At 38.2% G+C, this 20,939-nt stretch overlaps 1 protein-coding gene across 15 annotated transcripts in view; it reads left to right on the top strand.

Annotated features, from left to right (window-relative positions):
* Positions 1-20,939, top strand: part of GPD2 (glycerol-3-phosphate dehydrogenase 2) — a 203,252-nt gene that overhangs the window by 97,476 nt on the left and 84,837 nt on the right. For all 15 annotated transcript variants that reach the window (XM_070070858.2, XM_089329132.1, XM_070070859.2 and 12 more), the window contains 4 exons: positions 2,173-2,344; positions 13,849-13,973; positions 15,288-15,385; positions 18,456-18,619. In XM_070070858.2, the coding sequence (XP_069926959.1) occupies positions 2,173-2,344; positions 13,849-13,973; positions 15,288-15,385; positions 18,456-18,619 (559 nt within the window). The remainder of the gene's footprint in view (positions 1-2,172; positions 2,345-13,848; positions 13,974-15,287; positions 15,386-18,455; positions 18,620-20,939) is intronic.

Genomic DNA, 20,939 nt, shown 5'->3' with positions numbered 1-20,939 from the left:
TCTGTGTGTGTATTCTTTTTCTTGTTCTCATTATGTGATGCAAAGCAGACCATAACTGAAAGATGCTATGTTCTGCACACCACCCAGTTGTTATAATCATGTGGTTGCCTTAAATCTATGTAAAAGTAAGCATGAGGAAGTAGTTATTAGCAGATAATTAGGAAGAATTATATGGCAAATAGTACTTTTGTAGTTTGGAATCTGAGTTAATAGCCTGAAAAATTATGCTGCCTGATTATAACCTTTCATTTTTGTGACACTTGAAATATATTTTGGGAAAGCTCCTTGTTATTTGCTACCAAAGAATTAAATTGTGTTACAGCAACAACAACAATGACAACTCTGGCAGTACTTTGTAGTTTACCAGTGTCTTTCATTATTCCATTCAGTTCCAGGATAACCTAGGGGTGCATTGATACAATCATCACCAGGGTTTCGTTCTCCTTTTATAAATGAAGCACCCAGGGCCTAGAGAGAAGTCATGATGCTGGTCCTTGAGGATGCTTAGGTCCAAGCTAGAGCCTTCTGCCCCTAATCCAGGGTTGTTTCAGTGCACCCTATGGCTTCTAGATTTATTTTCATCAAATCCAATTGGTCCACTAGTAATTTTTTTAAAGATTTATTTATTTAATTGAAAGTCAGAGTTACACAGAGAGAAGAGAGGCAGAGAGAGAGAGAGAGAGAGAGAGAGAGGTCTTCTGTCTGATGGTTCACTCCCCAATTGGCCGCAATGGCCAGAGCTGTGTTGATCTGAAGCCAGGAGCCAGGAGCTTCTTCTGGGTCCCCAATGTGGGCACAGGGGCTCAAGGACTTGGGCCATCCTCCACTGCCTTCCCAGCCATAGCAGAGAGCTAGATTGGAAGTGGAGCAGCTGGGACTCGAACCGGCACCCACATGGGATGCCAGCACTTCAGGCCAGGGCATTAACCTGCTGCGCCACAGCATCGGCCCGTCCACTAGTAATTAAACCCAATTATAAGAAGTAGTTTAGTTTATTTCATTTAAATGAATTAAAAATTGCTTGAATGATCAGAATCATGTTTTGGTAAGAGCTAAGATTACTTCTTAAATAAACTTCAGCCGGTGGTTTAGAAGTTCATATGTGGCCCTCATGGCAGAATGGGAAAACACCACCATTAAGGATTGTACTGATGCTGTGATTTAGAGAAAAGAAAATAGAAGTCTTCTATTCATAGATTAATAACAGAGCAACATTGGCCAGCACTGTTCAGTATAGTGAATGCATTTTGTATTAATATTTTGGGGGAAAAATACTTGTATTTTGGGATTCTGACTCCAATTTCTGGCAACTACTTTTGTTTTAAAGATATACATTTTTTATTTAGGGTGATAAGTTACAGTCTATAAAAGAATTGGACATAAAGAAGGTCATTATCCTTTAAGGGGATAATATGCTTGCTTTATTATATTCATACTGAAGTTTTCAAAAATCAAAGTAGTATATAATAAATTTATAAACTTTTAAATTTTATATTAAAATATATAATAAAGAAGCCTCTAAAATAAATCTTTGAAAATATTCCCATTTGTTATAGCTGGTTAAATCAGACTAGATGTTTACTCTTGTCAAGCAGATTCTGTTTAGTTGTACTTTTGTGAGCTCATGGACACTAAACTCTGGAATATGGTTTCTTTTTTTTTTTTGCTTTTTTTTTTTTTGCCAGAGAATTCACAGGAATGAGAAACATAGACTTTTAAAGAATTGCAGAAAGATATTAAAGTACTTTTCCCTCCTCCTTTCAGTACTTTTAAATGTTATCTCAATGAGTTACTTCTACTGGTTAAAAATATTTCCTTATGTTTCCCTCTAAATTGTCTTAGATAAGGCAAGTCATAGATAAAGTTGGCTGGGACTAATTGAACTTTGCTGTATATTTAACCAAAAGTTGAGATGTTGAATCTGAAACTAGATGTTCTCTGGCTAAATAGTTGCCACTCACAAAAAAGGGGACGGGGTGGGGGATGACAGATCAGTGCTGCCTCTCTCCCACCACATCTCTTCCCACATAAGATCTCAATACCTCTTGTGGTCTGGGGTCTAGTTCTGATATTCCTTGTCTCTACTACAAATCTCTCTGTAGAGTTCTATCATAAAATTTCCTGAATTGGTGTCCCACACGAACAACTGAAAATGGTCTACTTTTATCTCAGGTGAACCTGGCTTATGTAGAAGCAGCCGAGTGCTTTACAGAACCTGTCAACCGGGAGCCTCCTTCCAGAGAAGCTCAGCTACTGACTCTGCAAAACACGCCTGAATTTGATATCCTTGTTATTGGAGGAGGAGCAACAGGCAGTGGCTGTGCACTAGATGCTGTTACTCGAGGTAAGCGCTGGTGTGCAGGGGCGTGACACAGACCAAGGCTTCGTCCTCTTGGCAGCTTAAACACACAGTCTGCAGTTTGCGCTACTGGAGTCTCATGTCTGTGTTTCCTAATAGTCCATCCTTTGGAAATTCCTTCACAACTCTAATGAAACAGCCTTGCACAATTTTTAAAATATAACTTGTTTTCACTTTCATGAATTGTTGTAAAAAGAAAACTTTATATCCCTGCAAATTCATTGATGTCATGTTATAGTTACATTTCTAACACATAGTAAATATGTTTATTTGAAGTACAAATATTTGTATATCAGCTAATATCACATGTATGTCAATCAAGGGTAGAAAATGAAATAATGTATAAAAATAATAGTTTTGGGGCCATGTAGCTCTAAAAACATCTCTTCCAATAAAATATGGACTGCAGCTTGGGAAACTCTAGTGTGTGTGGATAAATAATGGAAATGAAGCTTGTGGCTGCTGGCTTCAGCCTGGCCCTTGCGGCCATTTAGGGAGTGAACAAGCAGATGGAGGATACTCCTTCTCTCTTTCTGTATCTCCTTCTCTCTGTAACTCTTCCTTTCAAATAAATAAATAAATCTTTGTGAAAAATTAGTATTTTTGAGTCAAGTCCTGAGCTAGCTCTGAGAATATGCAGACTATTAAAGTGTGGTCTTGCCCTGCAGGATCTTACAGTTTGTTAATATTTATTGGACAAATACTTTTTTCCTTTGTACAGTGAAGGGCATTCAGTAGTGGTCAGGGCATTAACTAGTGCATTAGCAGGTGATTCTAAGCAGTGATAGTGATGATGAAGATGTTAATGATTTTGAGTAGTTAAGAGTTTCTAGAGCCTGAATACTGATCAGATTTGTAATTTTATAGTAACAGCTAAGAAAATTGTGCACCTTTGATGTCTCTTGGCATATTGAATGTCAAAACAGAATTGAATGTCTTAATATATGTATATAGGATTATGATTTTTAAAAGGGGTTGGAATACCTTACATTTTATTACTTTCATTATACTGGTAGCTCTCTGGGGGTAGTGTTTATAATTAAAATATATAAAGAAATGCTGAAGGTAATCTATATTTATCCTTTTACTACAATTTCTGGCCATATCAGTGGCCTTCTGAAGTGTGAAATAATCATGGGCATTTGGTTAATGAATTGTGCATTGTTGCTGTTCATTCATGGAATTTGCTCTTTTATTATATTTGATGCTTCACTTAACAACAAATTTTGCTTTCTCTGCATTTGATATGTTTTTACCAAATTATTCCTGATTGTATCCATTAATCTTTAGTCACATTTGACAAAAATAAATTACTGTGATCTTTTAAAGTTACCAGCAATAATTAGATTTTTCAGGACATCAAAGTTTTGGGGGAACCACTAGATGTTAGAGGGCTTGTATAAAAATGTTTGCACAAGCTATTTGATAGAATACTAAACCCAAGTGCAGTTTTGGTAGTATATAAATGAAGGCTGTGGAGGGAACAGAAAAAGTCATGGGGTCTTCATAGAAAACATTTATTTGCATTCTCATTGTTCATATTTTCTTGGGAATCAATTTTCATTGGTTACATTTGGGAATATTATTTTATAGATGTAATATGCACAATTCTCATGTTCTCCTGCAGGTCTTTGGGATCAATAGAAATTGCCTCACTGTTTAACACCTCTGTGTCTAGTTTCTGGACAGAAGCACAACCCTGAATCCCAGCCTGGGCACTTTGCTCCCAAAGGAAACTGGGATGAGGAGAATTTGATAAATGTGTTCACTTCCTTGGGGTTCTCCAGGGTGTTTCCTTTAGGTTGTTAACATTCTTTTATGTGACTTTACCTGGATGCATCTGGGATTACCTAGTACATTTTTGGCTTAAAAATTGATTTGTAAAGCTTACCTTGGTGGCTTCAGTTCCTGTAGTTCTCTTGTTTGAAAATGTATATATACAGGTCCTTTTCTTTTATAGATAGTATCCAGTTAGCAGTCTCTGGAGTCTCATTGTCATTTCTGCAAGTTTAAGGCACAGGTTTTGGCATTAGTATGAACTGGGATCAAATCTTGCTTTATTGCTTCCTAGCTTAGTGTCCATCTTTACAGATAGCTTCAAGATTCTTACGTATAAATGGAGGGTAACAATAACACTTTTTTTCTGTACATGAAGGTTAGGAAAAAGGAGGAAGTTATGCATTGCAGAAAAAATATAGAAAAGGAGAGCTATGGAGACTGTGTACTCTGAGAATTACAGGTCTACACCCTCAGGACCTCTCCCCAACTCATCCTCCGTGAAGGCAGGAGAACACTCTGCTTCCAGAGATAGAATCTCAGAAGATGAATGTTTACTGATTGCTGGACACTGCCAATGAAATTTCCCTTAAAAGTAATGTGGAAGCCGGCGCCGGGGCTCACTAGGCTAATCCTCCGCCTTGCGGCGCCGGCACACCGGGTTCTAGTCCCCGTCGGGGCGCCGGATTCTGTCCCGGTTGCCCCTCTTCCAGGCCAGCTCTCTGCTATGGCCAGGGAGTGCAGTGGAGGATGGCCCAAGTCCTTGGGCCCTGCACCCCATAGGAGACCAGGATAAGTACCTGGCTCCTGCCATCGGATCAGCGCGGTGCACCGGCCGCAGCGGCCATTGGAGGGTGAACCAAAGGCAAAGGAAGACCTTTCTCTCTCTCTCTCTCTCTCTCTCACTGTCCACTCTGCCTGTCAAAAAAAAAAAAAAAAAAAAAGTAATGTGGAAATTTAACAGAATTTTAATTAATAGCAACTTCCTTCAGTAGGGGTCAAAGAATACTTGAGAAATTGTGCTGACCTTTATCTAGAGAACTGTAAGATTTACTACATTAATTTTAAAGAAGAACTCTTAGGGAGGTAGAGACCTATGGGATATTAAAGTGTATTCTAACTGTACCTAAATAATTTGGTAAATGAATAGACAGATCACTGAGACAAAGTAACAATTGAGGAGTATATGTGAATACACAAAGTTTAGAATACAATAGGGCCTGCATTTCAAATCTGTCATTATTTCTTACTTAATAAATGGTGTTAGAATGTTCATTCCCCAATGTATATACATATATGTGTGCATATGTATATGTACTCATGTATATATTCTGTTTATCATATTCATGTTGATCAAAGATTTTAACAGTAAACATCATAAAATTGTTAGAAGAAAGTAATAGTTTTTAAGGTATTTTTAAGGTGGAAAGGTGTTATACCAAAGCATTATACCAAAGAAAAAGGTGTTATACCAGAGCATTATACCAAAAAAATCTGTAAAGGTAAAGCCTACTTCTACTTCAGAGAAAGAGATATAGAGACAGAGATTTTTTCATCTGCTGGTTCAGTCCCTAAATGCTTGGAATAGCCAGTGTTGGACAAGGTTGAAGCCAGGGGCCTAGAACTCAGTCTGGGTCTCTCATGTGGGTGCCAGCAACTCAAGTACATGAACCATCATCTGTTAGCCCCAGTGTTAATCAGTGGGAATCTGGAATTGAGATACGAGCCTGGGCTCAAACCCAGGGATGCTGATAGGATATAGATATCTCAAGTGATGACTTAATTGCCACACCAAACTCCCATGCCTAGACCATACCTTTTCTTTAAAAATTTTTACTCATTTATGTGCATTTTATTTGAAAGTCAGAGACAGAGACGGAGAGAACAAGAGAAATCTTCTAGCCTCTGGCCTGCAATAGCCAAGACAGGGTCTGGCCAAAGTGGGAGCCTGGAACTCAAATCTCAGTCTCCCACATGGGTGGCAGGGCCCCATCCACTGGAACCATCACTTGCTGCTTCCCAGAGTGATCATCAGGAATCTGGAATCAGTAGTAGAGACAGGACTCAAACCCAGGCACTCTAATAGGGGACGCAGGCATCCAAGATAACATCTTCACAACTGTGCCTAGTGCTTACCCCTATGTCTTCTAACACAGGCATTTAATCCATTTATACTTAATTTTATTCCACATTCCTTTCCCTTCTTTCTGTCCTTCATATTAGATCAGTCTTGTATCACACTCTGTTTCCATACCCCAAACTCTACAGATATAGTTACTACCTCCCTCAGGTCTCATCAGGAACTTTTTATAGAACTAAACCAAGTATTTGCCCTGTATTGATTATGGGGACCATACTTATCAACGGCTAGGCTAGCTGGTGCATTGGGCCTGGTGTTGATGGCTAGGCCACATTGCCCAGCAGATGGTCCCCAGGCCCTGACAGTAGTCAGGAAAAGCTTATTAACCTTGTTTAACAGGAGGAGTTTCATCCCACTTGTCTGGATTATTTACCTTTCTCACAATGGGCCGTTGTTTTCCTCTTACCCTGCACTCAAATCTTGGCTGCTTTGCCTGTTTCTAGACTCTGAGCCTAGCAAGACTGAACTTTTTAGCCTAAAATGTCTAATCAGAATTTCTGCTACGTTTCTGGTACATTTTTCTTATCTTTGAATCAACCATGTCCTTTAAAAACAAATAAAACTTTCTCTGTGTTTGGAGAAGACAGAGAGTTCAAAGCTGAGCTTACAATGCCATACTGATCAGAATGTTATTGATAACTATATTTATAATAGCAAAAACTGGAGTCTGACCTAATAAATTAAGGTATAATAATTTATTGCAATGAGGCAGATGTATAAATATATACAGAGAAAATAGCTATGATACACTGTAAGTTGAAAAAGCAAGTTGGGAGGAATAAGTATTAAGTTTACTTGATTTTAAATAAAAAAGATACACAGGTTGTGTACTTTCATAAGCAATAAAAGTTTCTGATGAAACACATTGTAATTGAAAAGTCAGCAGTGTATTATTTTCTGTATTTTCTCTTTCCAGCCTCCCATGTTGTTTAGATATTTTCCTTCTCTTTGAACACAGGCTGTTTTTACATTAATAAAGTAAAAAGAGAAAGCAACAATAGCGATTATCTTATTTCACAAAGTTCTATTATCAAAATATTACAGCTTGATGCAGTTTTGTGACTCCATGATCACATGGGTACTTAATGTACACTAAGAATGTTAGTGATATATCCTGACTTAGCATATCTTTATTAATAATTTATGTTTCCTAAAATAAACATACAAATAAGCATTAAACAGCCAATCTAATAGTATATAATTCTGCACAATGCTAACATTTGCTTTTAAAACAATACCGGGCCAAAGCATGGAAGCCTGACAATGAAGATTAACAAGTCAGGGTTACTTTACAGTTTTACAGGGGTGTTATTTTTTTAATAGAAAGTGGTCCTTAATATAAAATGTTCAGTCTTTGGGTTAGTCCTTTTTCTAATTAATGGCCACAGCTATCTAAAATCCTAAGTTATGAACCCAGTGCTCATCCAAAAACAGATAATCTCAACGTTTCTTAAAAAATACCATTTTCCTTTATGGAATATGTGAGTTTGATACCTATGTGTTTGATACTGATTGCAAAGTGTGTTAAATTTTATGATTTGTATATTATTACCCTGGTACCTCTGTTAGTTATTTTGAAGCAATTACTCTCTCCTTTCTATTTAAGAATACCTTAATGATGACATTTCTTAAAATTTATTCTAATGAAATAATTAAAGATACATGCAGTTGAAATGCAAATATAATCTTGAAGTACTATCTGTAATAATGAAAAAATAAAATAATCCAAATGTTCCAAAATAAGGAATGCAATAAATTAATCATTGTAAATATTTAATGTCATACCATCCACACATTTATTTACTGATGTGGAGAAATGTTTACAATAAACAGTGTTAAATGGAAAAAATTAAATTAAATATACCATATGATACTATTTTTGTAAAAGTGTACATATGTGAATATATACATGCATTGAAAATGTGAACATTTGAACACCCAAATGTCAACTGTGGTTATCTTTGAGTGGTGTAATTACAGGAGAGTTTTATTTTGTTCTCTTTGCTTCTCTGCATTTATTATATGGAGCATGTTTTCATGCATAATAAGATAATCAGTAAAGGGTATTAAAATATACTTCTGTTCTACTTCATCTTGTGAAAGTTAAATGTCGTACCATTTCTCCCCTTAGATTGTAATCATCCCCCTATACTCATCCAACTGTCTTGATCCAGGAATTGGTTTGGTTGGATATAGCTAGACCTTCTCTCACAGGTCAGGAAACACAAAGCTGTGGAGAGCTGAGTTTAGTTAATACCTCTCACCCCACCTAGAAGATATAATTTAACTTGCTGAGAGACAGGTGGGATGAAGAGAAGTAAAAGATTTCAAATTATCTTTGTCTTCTGATGAAACTAATCTTATACAAGGATTTCAAGCAATTTGGCTCCAAAAATTATAATTTTACTGTTGTTGGGAAGTAATCAATAATAAAAACAAGTAATACCACTTCTAAATAATATGGCTAACTCAGTAGTGATAGAACTTACTGCTTTCAATAAAAAAGTAACAACAACAACAAAAAAAAGCAAAAGCCTATTTCTCATAGGACCTTGAGCTAGTTTAGTGAATTAGCTTACATGCACAACAAGGCCAGCCCTTTCCTTCCTGAGTGTAGTGAGGTCACTCTTTCTACTTGGATAGAAGGTCTTCTCCCAGCCTCCTCAAGTCCCTGGCAACAAGAATTCACTTGCATCTCGGGAACATTATATTTTTTAAAGATTTATTTATTTATTTGAAAGGCAGAGTTACAGAGAGGTAGAGAGAGAAATATATATATATATATATATAGAGAGAGAGAGAGAGAGAGAGAGAGAGATGGAACATTGTTTTTGATTACCTTCAAACTTAAGTTATTTTATCCCAGAAAACAAAAGGCTAGCATTGAATACTACTTCGTGATACTATTCACTCTGGGAGAATAAAATAACTCCTCCTCACTTCCTAATCTTATACTTAAGGCACCAAAAAAACTCAGTTCACAGTCTCAGGTCAGCAAGTTTTGAAAGGAGGAAAAATGTTGGGATTTTTGAGAGAGAGCATAAGTGACAGATTACAGTGCCACATGAGAACATCAAAAGGCTCTTTAAAATTTCACTGCTGTCACTGCAGTACGTTCATCTGTTTATGAGGAAAGTTGTGAGAAGCATTTATAACTTCTTATAATGTCTCAATTTTATGTTTCTTTCATACTTCTCTCATTTCCATCCAACAAAAAAACAAGAAATTGAGAATCTTTTGATGGTTATAGTAGATAAAATTGTGAAATATTTTATTTAGACTATCCTATTGTGGTTCAGAAAACTTTTAGAAATACTCTTAGGTTGCATAGGGCATTAATATATCAATGTAGCTACTACTTTGGAGACAAAATTTTGGTGGTTTTGCTCTGAAAGGAGCAGTCTCATTTTTCTCTGTAGGGTGCCTTCTGTAGGGTGGTTTGGTGATCTGACCCTGGAAATAATGGGAAAGGAAAAACAGCCTGCTTTGATGGAGATGCACTTTTAACTTTTGTTGGGATTCACTAGTTTCTCAAACAGTATGTGGGAAAACTTTTGCAGTGTCTGCTACTGGAAAACACCAGTTTTAAATTGTTAGCTCTCAAATAACCTGAAAGAGCCTCCTGAGCTGGCTTGCTAATTTTTAGGGTAGTTTCCTGCCTCTCTCTCTATCAGTTGGCAAGAAATTAAAAAAAAATCCACCCTGATCACAGAGTCCATAAAATTCTCTGCTCATTCTGCTTCTGTCCTGTGATGCTGTGTACCACTCTCCAGCACCATCTTCTGCTTTGCGACACTGGATTCTTCGCTGCCCCATTCATGGTAGGTGGCACTGGCTCACTAATGTGTCTCCTAACTGCAGCTCCTCTCATCCCCACAGTGGGAAGTGTTGTAGATCATTAATCAGATGTATCAGTTTAAAACATTTTTGTGGCTCCTCTGACAGCATAATAGTGTCTCTCAAAACAATAACTGAGAATTTCTGTAAAAAGTTTACATTTTGTTCCTTTCTTACAATGCTAAAAGAGTTAACAAGTACACCCTGCTTCTTTGGAATGGATACCTTGAGTACAGTAACATGTTCCTGCTGTGTGTCATTGATGAAAAATCTTGTCCTTTCTAATGAGATATTTGTTTCTCAAACTGGTCCAGGACCCATATCCCTGTTTACAGTTATTTTCCCTTTGAAGAGGTCCAGATACTGAAACAAGGTCCCATAGGACAGGAGCCAAATGCCCCAGTGTGGATGAGAAGCCTTTTGTGATCTGCCTTGCTCAGTTCTTGTTCTGTCTCCTGTGTACCCTGCACTTCAGTCTCTGTGTGATAAGCAGTCCCTGAATAAATTGGGCCATTTCAAGCATTTGCCTCCCTTGATTATCTTCCTCAATCTGGTCTTGGTCAATGATAACCCCCCTCCTCCACTCCAGTCCTCCTGAGCACATAGACTCAGTCTTTCCCAGTGACACATCCTAAAACCTCCCGTCTTGGTTGCAGTTGTTCTTCACACAGGAATTGTGTCACCAGTAGACTACCCTCAGAATTTATCAGGGAAAACAATAACATTATCACCTGTTTTCTGTGGATGAGGAATCTTACCTGAGCCTTGCCTGGATCCTGTGGCTCGCAGAATCTCACAAGCCATGGTGATTCCTACTCTCTCTCATGGTCCTCGGCAGGATTCACTTCCTTCTGGTTGGACTGAGGCCTCAGTTCCCCACTACTTAATGCCTGGGAACCCCATCTTGTTCCTGAACTCAGAACATGAGTGAGAGGGCAAGAGTGCTAGCAAGATTGAGTGCACTTTCCAGTTTTCCATAGCCTAATCACAGAAGTGATTAAAACATTAATTGCTGTATTCTGCTTATTAGAAGAAAGTTCCAGCCCACACTCTTGGACAGGGGACTACATACTGGGAAGTAAGGGTTTCTGGGGCCTGAATGGGAGTTCTGTCTACTGCAGCCTGTAGATACCTATGGCAGGCCCAGGTGAGGAACCTGTGGGATGGATGGGAGGCTGCTGGTCCCCTTTCTTGTTTCCCTGCCTGTCAGGGTGTGAGCATCTTGATGCCATGACTGATGCCAGGGTTTAAAGAGAGACATGCTTGTCTTTTAAATAATCTGCCTCTTAAATGCTATTTGAAAGTCAACTCCCTCGTCTGATCTTCAACTGAAGAAAAAAGGTCTATTTTTGTTCTGGTAGGAGAATTGTCTGTGTCGGACAGATTAAGAAAAGGTAATATAGCTCAATGAGACAGTGCATTTCTAAAGTTGTTTGCAAATGTAATTTTGATTATATACAATTAATTTTGAGTTTATGCTTACCTGGAGTAAGATGAAAGTTCTCTGGATTTTCCAATGTGGTGCCTGTAAAACTCTGCTGCACTTTGTTCACTTGCCTATCTTTGATATAGGATTTTTGAGAGTACTTCAAAAAGTTAATGGAAGATAGAATTAAACAGTAAGTTTATTTTGGTGCAAAACATTTTTGACAATCCATGCATATGAGGAATCTTTAAAAAGTTCACGGAAAATGTATATCATAAAAATATATACGTGAATTTTGAAATCTTTTTGCCTGAAAATAAACTTACCTTTCAATTCTGTTTTCCATTAACTTCTTGAAGTACCCCATACCTGACAGCCTGGTCCATGACTAATTTATTTCCAACATCTGCACTTTGGCTGAAAACATTCTTTTAAAAATAGGTCCTGGGAGCAGGTGGTTATCCTAATCTCTAAGACATCTGTGTCTCACATCCAAGTGCCTGGATTCTAGTCCCAGCTCTAGTTCCTGACTCCAGCTTCCTGCCAAACCCTAGGAGGGAGCACTAATGGCTTTAGTAATTGAGGTTCTGCTACCCACATGGAACCTGCATTGTTTTCCTGGCTCCTGATTCTGGTCCTGGCCCAGCTTTAGCCATTGGCAGTATTTGAAAAGTGAACCAGCAAATGGGAACTCTGTCTGTCTCTGATTCTAACATAAATTTTAAAAATACTAAAAATAAAAATATATTTATGTCTCTTTAATACATCCAGTGTTAAATTTACTAAGCATTGCAGGATTTTAATAATTGAGAATTGAACAACTCTTTCTCTGGCACACATGCTTAGAAACAATGTCGTGGGTCTCTGATACATGTAATTTCTGTGTTATTTTGCTAATTAGTTAGGGCATTAGCAATTTTTGACCTGGAATCAAAATTCTCAACTGTTCTTTCCATAGTTACCAAAAGTTTTGTCCTTTTGAGTTAAGGAAATTGCCCTGGTTTTATGATGATATTTGGGTGCGATATTTAAACTGTTAAAAGTTATAAAAATGACCCTTTGATATTAAATATAGTGAATGACTCTGAATTGAGTGTATGGCCATGTTTTCCTGTATGAGATTTGTGAGTTTGGACTGCCCCAGATACATATTCTTATTATAACTGCATCCTATGAGATTCTCTCAAACCCCAAGACTATGCCAGGCCATGGAAGTTCCACATGGCTTGATCTAGGTGACCATTGTAGGTCTTTTGAAGTTTTGGCTTCAGAGCAAGTCATTGGTACTGCTGGTCATCTCCAATCCTGAAGAGGCTTGGCTGCAGGAAAACAAAATAAAGCAAAAATAGTTTTATGCCTACGAGACTTGGAGCAACCCTCACGTGAAGAGAGCAGGGCTGGCTTCTGGAAGTAGCCTACGCCAATGCAGGGGTGAGGAACCTTTTTCTACTAAAAGCCATTTTGGATATTTATGCCATTATTCACAGGCCATACAGAATTATTAACTTAAAAGTTAGCCTGCTATAGATTTCTTGAATTTGGAGGCCTGTCTGTGATTGCCTTAGCAGGGACAGACCAAAAGATCTCGCAGGCCTTATGCAGCTTGTGGGTTGGTTGTTCCACATCCCTGCAGCCTTGCCTTGTCAAGAATATCTTGTTTATTTAGCTCTTGGAGATTCTGCGCTGTGTTCATTTGTATTGGTTTGTACTTTTAAATGTTTTAAATTCGACGGTAAATACCTCAGTATCTAAAGTTATTTTCTTCTTTTGTCCTCTGTTTTGGCACCTTGGATATCTCTCCCCATTTTATACACATTGTACTACCACTCCAGACATGCTTCTTAGCAGAAGTCAGCACACAGGAGGTCTGGTCTTACTGGTGCTGCGGTAGAATAGATCAGAGGTAAGGGGCTGGAAGGAACCTGGGCTCCTGCAGTGAGGGATGAACTTGAGTTCCAGAGGCTTCATGACAACACTGAGCCAACTTGCCAGGATAACTAGGTGTCAGGCTCTCCCTCGACCCTCTAAACACACCAGTCTATGTTACTGCCATGAAATTGTACTGTGATATTATCTTGCTGTGATTCATTCGCAGTTTAATATGCTTCCAGCCCTGGTTTGACTTTTCCCCCAGGAAGAGCCTAAAATCTCTTCATTATAATATAGACAGTGTACTGCACTTTGAATACAAATTTATCCATGTTCAGAGTAATTTTTCTTGTGATTGTCTGTACCCTGGAGAAGTGCCTTTAATGAATTACATACAAATTGTGTAATTTAAGAAGTTAATTTGGTTTTCTGGTTACACAGGACTAAAAACAGCCCTTGTTGAAAGAGATGATTTCTCATCAGGGACCAGCAGCAGAAGCACTAAATTGATCCATGGTGGTGTGAGATATCTTCAGAAGGCCATCATGAAGTTGGATATTGAGCAGGTAATTGTGTATGCTGGTTGTTAAACAAAAATTGTGACTATGCCTTTCTACCCAATTAAATCAGGGTTTCTTTCTTTTTTTTTTTTTTTAATAGCTTTTAACATTTCTTCCTGTTGGAAATACCTATTTAGTGTATTCTGCTGGAATATCTTTCAGGAGAGGTGTGTCAGTTCTTGTCTGTAGTATTACGTTAATGGGTAATCAGGGGCTTTTTCTACAGGGGCATGTCAAAGTAGCAGATTTACAAAATCGCTTTTGGACATGTTGCCTTTTAACAATTGAGATTGGGTTTTTGCCAATGGCCACCAAATTGCCACTTCCCAAGCAGTTTCAGGGGAGCTGTGTTGTAATGCGAGGGGAGTGCCAAATTGATCCTCTTAACAGCAACCGCAATCATTCGCTCACATTGTCACTGACATACTCCCAAGGAAAAGATGATCTGAGTCATGCTTTTCTTATGTCACACTTTATTGTGTCCAGTCTGCCACCATTTGAAAACTGCCAAGGCAGTGTGGAAGATGACATTTCCCAGAGGGGTAAAAAAATCAGCTGCACTCCCTATCTGCTTTTTGTACATGAGAAACATAGCAGCACTGCCTTGACACTGTCAAGTTTTGAATCTGTCCCCCTTTCTTCTCTTGACAAGTCAGTTTTGAATCTGTCCCCTTTTCTTAACGGTTCTCTTCAGCATCATGATGGATGCAAAGAAAATAGCATAGGGCTTCAAATCAGCTAATTTGTGATGGCCTCTGGCTTATTTATTCAACATCTACTGGCCTTAGTTTTCTCATTTGTAAAATTAGTATTGTACTAGTAACACTGGCTCCTTAGGAAGGCACAGTGAGGACGACAGGGGTTAAGAAAAGCTTTCTTGTAATCTGTAAAATGCCAGGCAACTGTTCAGCATTATCTTTGCTTGGTTTAGTGAAGGCAAGAAGGAAACTTTTGGCATGGATTTGAACAATGTGTTATCTCTTACACAGAGAAAATATTATGGAGAACTAAGAAAGGAGGACAATACAGAGAATGCAAGATAAATGGTTACAATAATCTTGTAACTCAAGTCAGGAAAATCTCTTACACCTGGGAACTCTGACAGCATGTTTTTCTCCTATGCAAATACAGTTAAGGCTTCTAAAAAATCTTTGAGGTTGACAGCATGATGTATTATTAGAAATTTGATTAGGAGAGAGCTATCCACGCTCAGAGGTAGAAGGTTTCTGTGTATCAATCAGTTGGCAGGGTGTCTATTTGCCATTTGAAAATATTATGATCTGTTACTGCCAAACTAATTTTCTCTGTTTTGCTTTTCAGTATAGGATGGTAAAAGAAGCCCTTCATGAGCGTGCCAACCTACTAGAAATTGCTCCCCACTTATCAGCTCCGTTACCTATAATGCTTCCAATTTACAAGTAAGCCTTTTGACATCATCTGTATACTCTTTGCTTGCATGAGGTCAATAGAACAACACAGTTTTAGTGGAAATAATGCTTTCATGTGTATTTCTCTTCTTTTAAGATTTATTTACTTATTTGAAAAGAAGAGTTATAGAGAGAGAGGGAAAGACAGACAGAGATCTTGCATCTGCTGGTTCACTCCCCAGATGGCCACAGTGGCTGGAGCTGGGCTGGCCCAAAGCCAGGAGCCAGGAGCTACTTGTAGGTCTCCCATGTGAGTTCAGGAACCCAAGTACTTGGGTCATTCTCTGCTGCTTTTCCAGTCACATTAGCAGGGAGCTGGATCAGAAGTGGTGCAGCTGGGACTTGAACCTGTGCTCACATGGGATGCTGGCATCACAGACAGTGGCTTCACCCTCTGTGCCACCAAAAAAACGGCCCCCAATGTGGATTTAATTGTTCCTGACCTTTAATCTTTTTCAAATATTTTCTTTGGTACATTTAAATGTGGCTTTTCTTAAATTATTCTGTATCAGTCAATTTCTAAGAACCAGATCTTGAACGCAGAGAGGAGGTTATATTCTACATTTGTAACTCATAGTTTCTTTTCCAGTTTCTGACAGGATAAAGATTAAGAACCGCATTTGCACTGAGGACTATAAAAGAGCTGCTTCCAAAGTGTAAAATGATAAGTCTGAGCCAATCGCAAATGAACTGCAAAACCAGAGCTTTCAGGTGTTTGAGGTGTCTAAGTTAACCAAAACTGAAATTTTGTTAGGAGACATTAGATTACAAATTATACAATTTAATTTTCCTAATGTTAGAGTTATCTGTGAAGCTTCCTCAAATTGAAATATAGATCATATTAAAAAGTAGATCCTGCAACTCTTAGCCACATGAATGTTGTGGGGGCCCAGAGACTGATTTTATTGTTTTGTCGATGTTTTGTCATCGATTGCTTCTTGAACCCGTGATTTTTTTAAAAAAATTATTTTCATTTTATTGGAAAGACAGAGAGAGAGAAAGAGAGAGACAGAGACACACAGAGAGAGAGAGAGAGAGAGAGAGAGAGAGAGCGCGATAGAGAGATATTACATCTGCTAGTTCACCTTCCAAATGCCTGCAACAGTTCGAACTGGGCAAGACCAAAGCCAGGAGCCAAGAACTTAGTACTGGTCTTCCATGTGGGTAACAGTAACCTACTGAAAATAGATATCAGTAAAAAATAAGAGTGGGAATAAGAGAGGGAAGAGATGTACAGTCCATCATATGTTCCCACGGACTTAACCCTAAGGATAGAGCTATAAACTTGCCATGGGACTCCAAATTCCATTAAGCTGGGTGGTACTAATGCCATCTTACATGTTTAAGTGATCATTTCAAGTGTGTAACTGATCATATAGATGGGAATAAGTGTAAAAGGGATCACATAAATAAGACCAAGTGTCTGGTAATAACAATAGATAGAGGGGCTGGTGCTTTGGCGTTGCGGGTAAAGTCGCTGCCTGCAATGCCGGCATACCATATGGGCGCCAGTTCAAGTCCTGGATGCTGAACTTCTGATCCAGCTCTCTGCTATGGCCTGGGAAAGCAGTAGAAGATGGCCCAAGTCCTTGGGCCCCTGCAGCCATGTGGGAGACCCAGAGGAAGCTCCTGGCTCCTGGCTTCGGATAGGTGCAACTCCAGCAGTCATGGCCAATTGGGGAGTGAACCAGTGGATGGAAGACTCTCTCTGTCTCTCTCTGCCTCTCTTTTCTCTTTGTAACTCTGACTTTCAAATAAATAAATAAATCTTATAAAAAATATAGGTAGAATTAAAAAGGAGAGAATGATCCAACATGGGAAGCAAGCCACACAGCAGACTCATAGAATGACAAATGCCCTAAACAGCACTCTGACCTCAAAATCAGCCCTTAAGGCATTCAGATATGGCTGAAAAGCCCATGAGAGCATTTCAGGCATGGAAAGCCAAGACATGTAGCAAAAATGCACATGAAGGATCTATCTCTGTTAGTGAGATCCCAGTGGAAAGAAGGGGCCATCAAAGAAGGAGGTACTTTTCTCTGAAGGGAGGAGAGAACTTCCACTTTGCTTATGATCCTGTCTAAATACTGATGGAATTTGTGGACTCAAAAGGCTTCTAAAGCCTTGGCAGCTCTTGTTAAGAGTCTTGGGTGATCACTGACGTCATAAATAGGAGTGTCTATTGTTAAATCAACAACAGAAATCACTGTGCACTTACTTCCCATGTAGGACCTCGGTCCTTAATGAGTTGTACTATGAGAATTAATGGTAAAACTTGTCTTCAAACAGTACTTTATACTTTGTCTGTGTGGGTGCAAACTGTTGAAATCTTTACTTAGTATAGAGTTGGTCTTCTGTATATAAAGATTATTTAAAAATGAATCTTAATGAAGAATGGGTTGGGAGAGGGAGTAGGAGGTGGGATGGAAGTGGGGTTGGGAAGGTGGGTATGGGGCGAAAAACTGCTATATTCCTAAAAATGTAACTATGAAATTTGTATTTATTAAATAAAAGCTAAAAAAAAACCCACCAGTGATCCAAGTACTTGAACCATCATCTGCAGCTTCCTGTGGTACACATTAGCAGAAGCTGGATCAGAAGTAGAGTAGCCAGGAATGAACTAAGTTCTCCAGCAGGGGATGCAGGCATCCCAAGCAGTGACTTAACCACCGTGCCAGCTGCTGTCCCAAACCAGTTATTTCTAACCCTGAGTGTGCATTGCAGTCACCCAGACTCTCATGCTAGCCTAACTGAATCAGTTTGGACATTTGAGGCCCAAGCATTGGTATTTACTTTCAATGTTCCCCGGAGAAGTCTAGCATGCAGCCAGGTTGAGAACTGCTGCATTAGTATTGAAGGTTCACAGATTCATTGACATATGTATACTTCAGCTAGATTGGTGTCATAAACAGTTATGAAGGTCTCCTGTGTTTTTGCAGTCCACATCCACTTCCAGGTATGCCTTTTGTATATAAATGAACAGTATCTCGTAATATAAGGTGACATTCTATAATATTATGCTCTGCTGCTAAACAAACCTTTCCTCGTATTTATGCTGCAGGTGGTGGCAGTTACCTTACTACTGGGTAGGAATCAAGCTGTATGATCTGGTTGCAGGAAGTAATTGCTTGAAAAGCAGTTATGTCCTCAGCAAATCAAGAGCCCTTGAACATTTCCCAATGCTCCAGAAAGACAAATTAGTAGGAGCAATTGTCTACTATGACGGTAGGTGACTTTTTTTTTTTTTCAAACAAGATATTTTCCTCTCTTATTTGACCCCATGCAGTATACTTTGACTTTTGCAGTGTAATCATGAGATAGTTTTTCATCTTTAGTTTTAATGATAGTAGTAGATACACACATACACACTTACACACTCACACATTCACCACTTTAAAGTGGCCAAAAAACTAGCCATACTGTTTTGTTTTTAATATTGCTGATTTTATGTATACCTTTACTTCTTTGCTTTCTATACTGTGTCTTATGGTAGGTTTTGTCCATTTCTCATGCTTGTAAATTTGGACCCCATCCTCGTGCCATTTAATTTGTTACATGTTTGCCAGTGACTACTTGCCTTATGAATATATTATAATGTGAAAGCAGCTGAGGATCTGTGAGGTTTTCTAGATGAAACCTCTATTTTCAAGGGGTTATAAACCTAAGGAAAAATGCCCCTTGGGTTGAAATTGACATGTTTATATTTTGCATAGAACACAATTCTTGAATGTATAATTTATATGATGAGGGTAGGTGAACATTGTAGCTTTTCAACGAAACCTTCAGGTTTTATTGCTTATTTTATTGTTGTTAGATGTGTCCTAACAGTGACATTACCTAATTTACTGCATTCAGTGTTAGTTTTTTTAATATATATGTACAGTATAATTTTGTATACTTTTGTTTGAGGGAACTAAACATAATAGTTCTCAGATGGACTACAAAACACCACAACACAAAACAAGCAAAGTCATTTGTGAAATTTTACTAGTAGTTTTAAAGGGTATATGGAATTGGAAAATAGTTCAAGGATATCCATTTATAAGGAAATAGCTGGACACAGATAGTAATTGTACATGTTCAAGAAGGCTTAGAAATTTTGTGACACAAAGGATGGATTAGGTTCAGTGTCTCAGTTGCCCTCCTCCCTATTATGTGCTCTTCTTGATTTGGTGTTAGGTTGCTAAATTCTTAGCATGAAGAAGTTTTTGTTGTTGTTAGTTTTCAGGAGACTGGTATTTATACTTTATCGTATAGGATGTTGCCAAGTCTGTCCCTGCCTTTTACTTCTTCTTTTCTTCTTCTTCTTTCCAGTGTTCCATTTCTGAATCAGTTCAGCTGTCTATCAGACTTTTATTTATAAATGCAAAATGTGTATGTGCAGAGGGAGCAAGGGGGACCAGACTCAAGAAAATGTCCTATGAGCAACAATGTTAGAAAAATCTTAAGGGTCCTGGACAAACATTAAAAGCTAGAAAATTAACAGTTTGCAGTGCTTTCTAGCATCTGAAAACTGCAGGGGGGCCACTTAACTACTTTCTCAGTGCCCTTGATTGAGCCTACATGTTAAAGGACAACCTTAACTGTGAATTTACTTTCTCTGCATCAGCCTCTTAATGTTACTTCATTGTAGTTTATTGGGTGATTATAGGAAAGAGGTTTGCGGTCCAGAAGGAGTAAGAAGGCGTTCTGTGAATTCTGTGAATAGCATCCTGCCTGTCCTGATACCGAAATATTAGTGGCCTTTGCCTCTTATTACTAATCCTTCCTGCACAAATCCACCTTCTATACCATGTAGTGTATTGGACACTAATTAATTTTGTGAGTTTGTGTGTATCTGAATCTCCTAAAAAGGAATTTAGTGAAAATAATATCTCAGTTTGTGACTTCCTGTCGTATATTTTCTTGGTTTTGCTATGAATTTATAGATTCTTATTGATTCTACATAAAAAAGCCAAGAGAACTCTGTAACATAATGTGGAAGAGACATTATTCTACTAGGATTAAGAAGAATAATTTCCTTAATCTAGAATTGATCTTTTAACTTGTTGTGCTTTGCAAAATTATGAGTTTAGCAGTGATTATTGAAGGATTCCAAAGTTATTACTTAAAATTTCAAATTGCTCTTTGGAAATTGGTTTTAAAATTTTAATTCTTGAACTAATGGTGTGAAAATAATTTATTCTAGTCACTTGAAATAAATTTGGTTCTGGCCTTATTCTGAAATTACACAGGCCCAACTATGTCAAACTTGATGTAAGGCAAAACAAGAACATGAGCTAGTATGGTTCTGTGGTGTTCTATCTGTATTCACAGAAGAGGCAACTCCTGTTTTATCCAAAATAGTGCGATGAATTAAATATCAACAAAGAATTAAGATGGAGATTAGCATCTAGATAAAGGAATTCAGTGAAGTGACTGTATGGTTAGTTAAAGGAAGGTGTCCTTACCGTTTGACCAGAAAAATGAAATTATCATCCTGCTACCTGAATGTTGCAGAGAGGAGGCAGTTGTTCAGGGCCATTTACCATTGCTAACACAAGTA

This window comes from Oryctolagus cuniculus, chromosome 3 (genome assembly GCF_051225735.1).
Source record: "Oryctolagus cuniculus isolate XC-2025 breed Fujian yellow rabbit chromosome 3, ASM5122573v1, whole genome shotgun sequence".
Taxonomy (NCBI): Eukaryota; Metazoa; Chordata; class Mammalia; order Lagomorpha; family Leporidae; genus Oryctolagus; species Oryctolagus cuniculus.
Note: the sequence above shows the minus strand (reverse complement) of the source record. Positions and strands in the feature narration are given on the sequence as shown.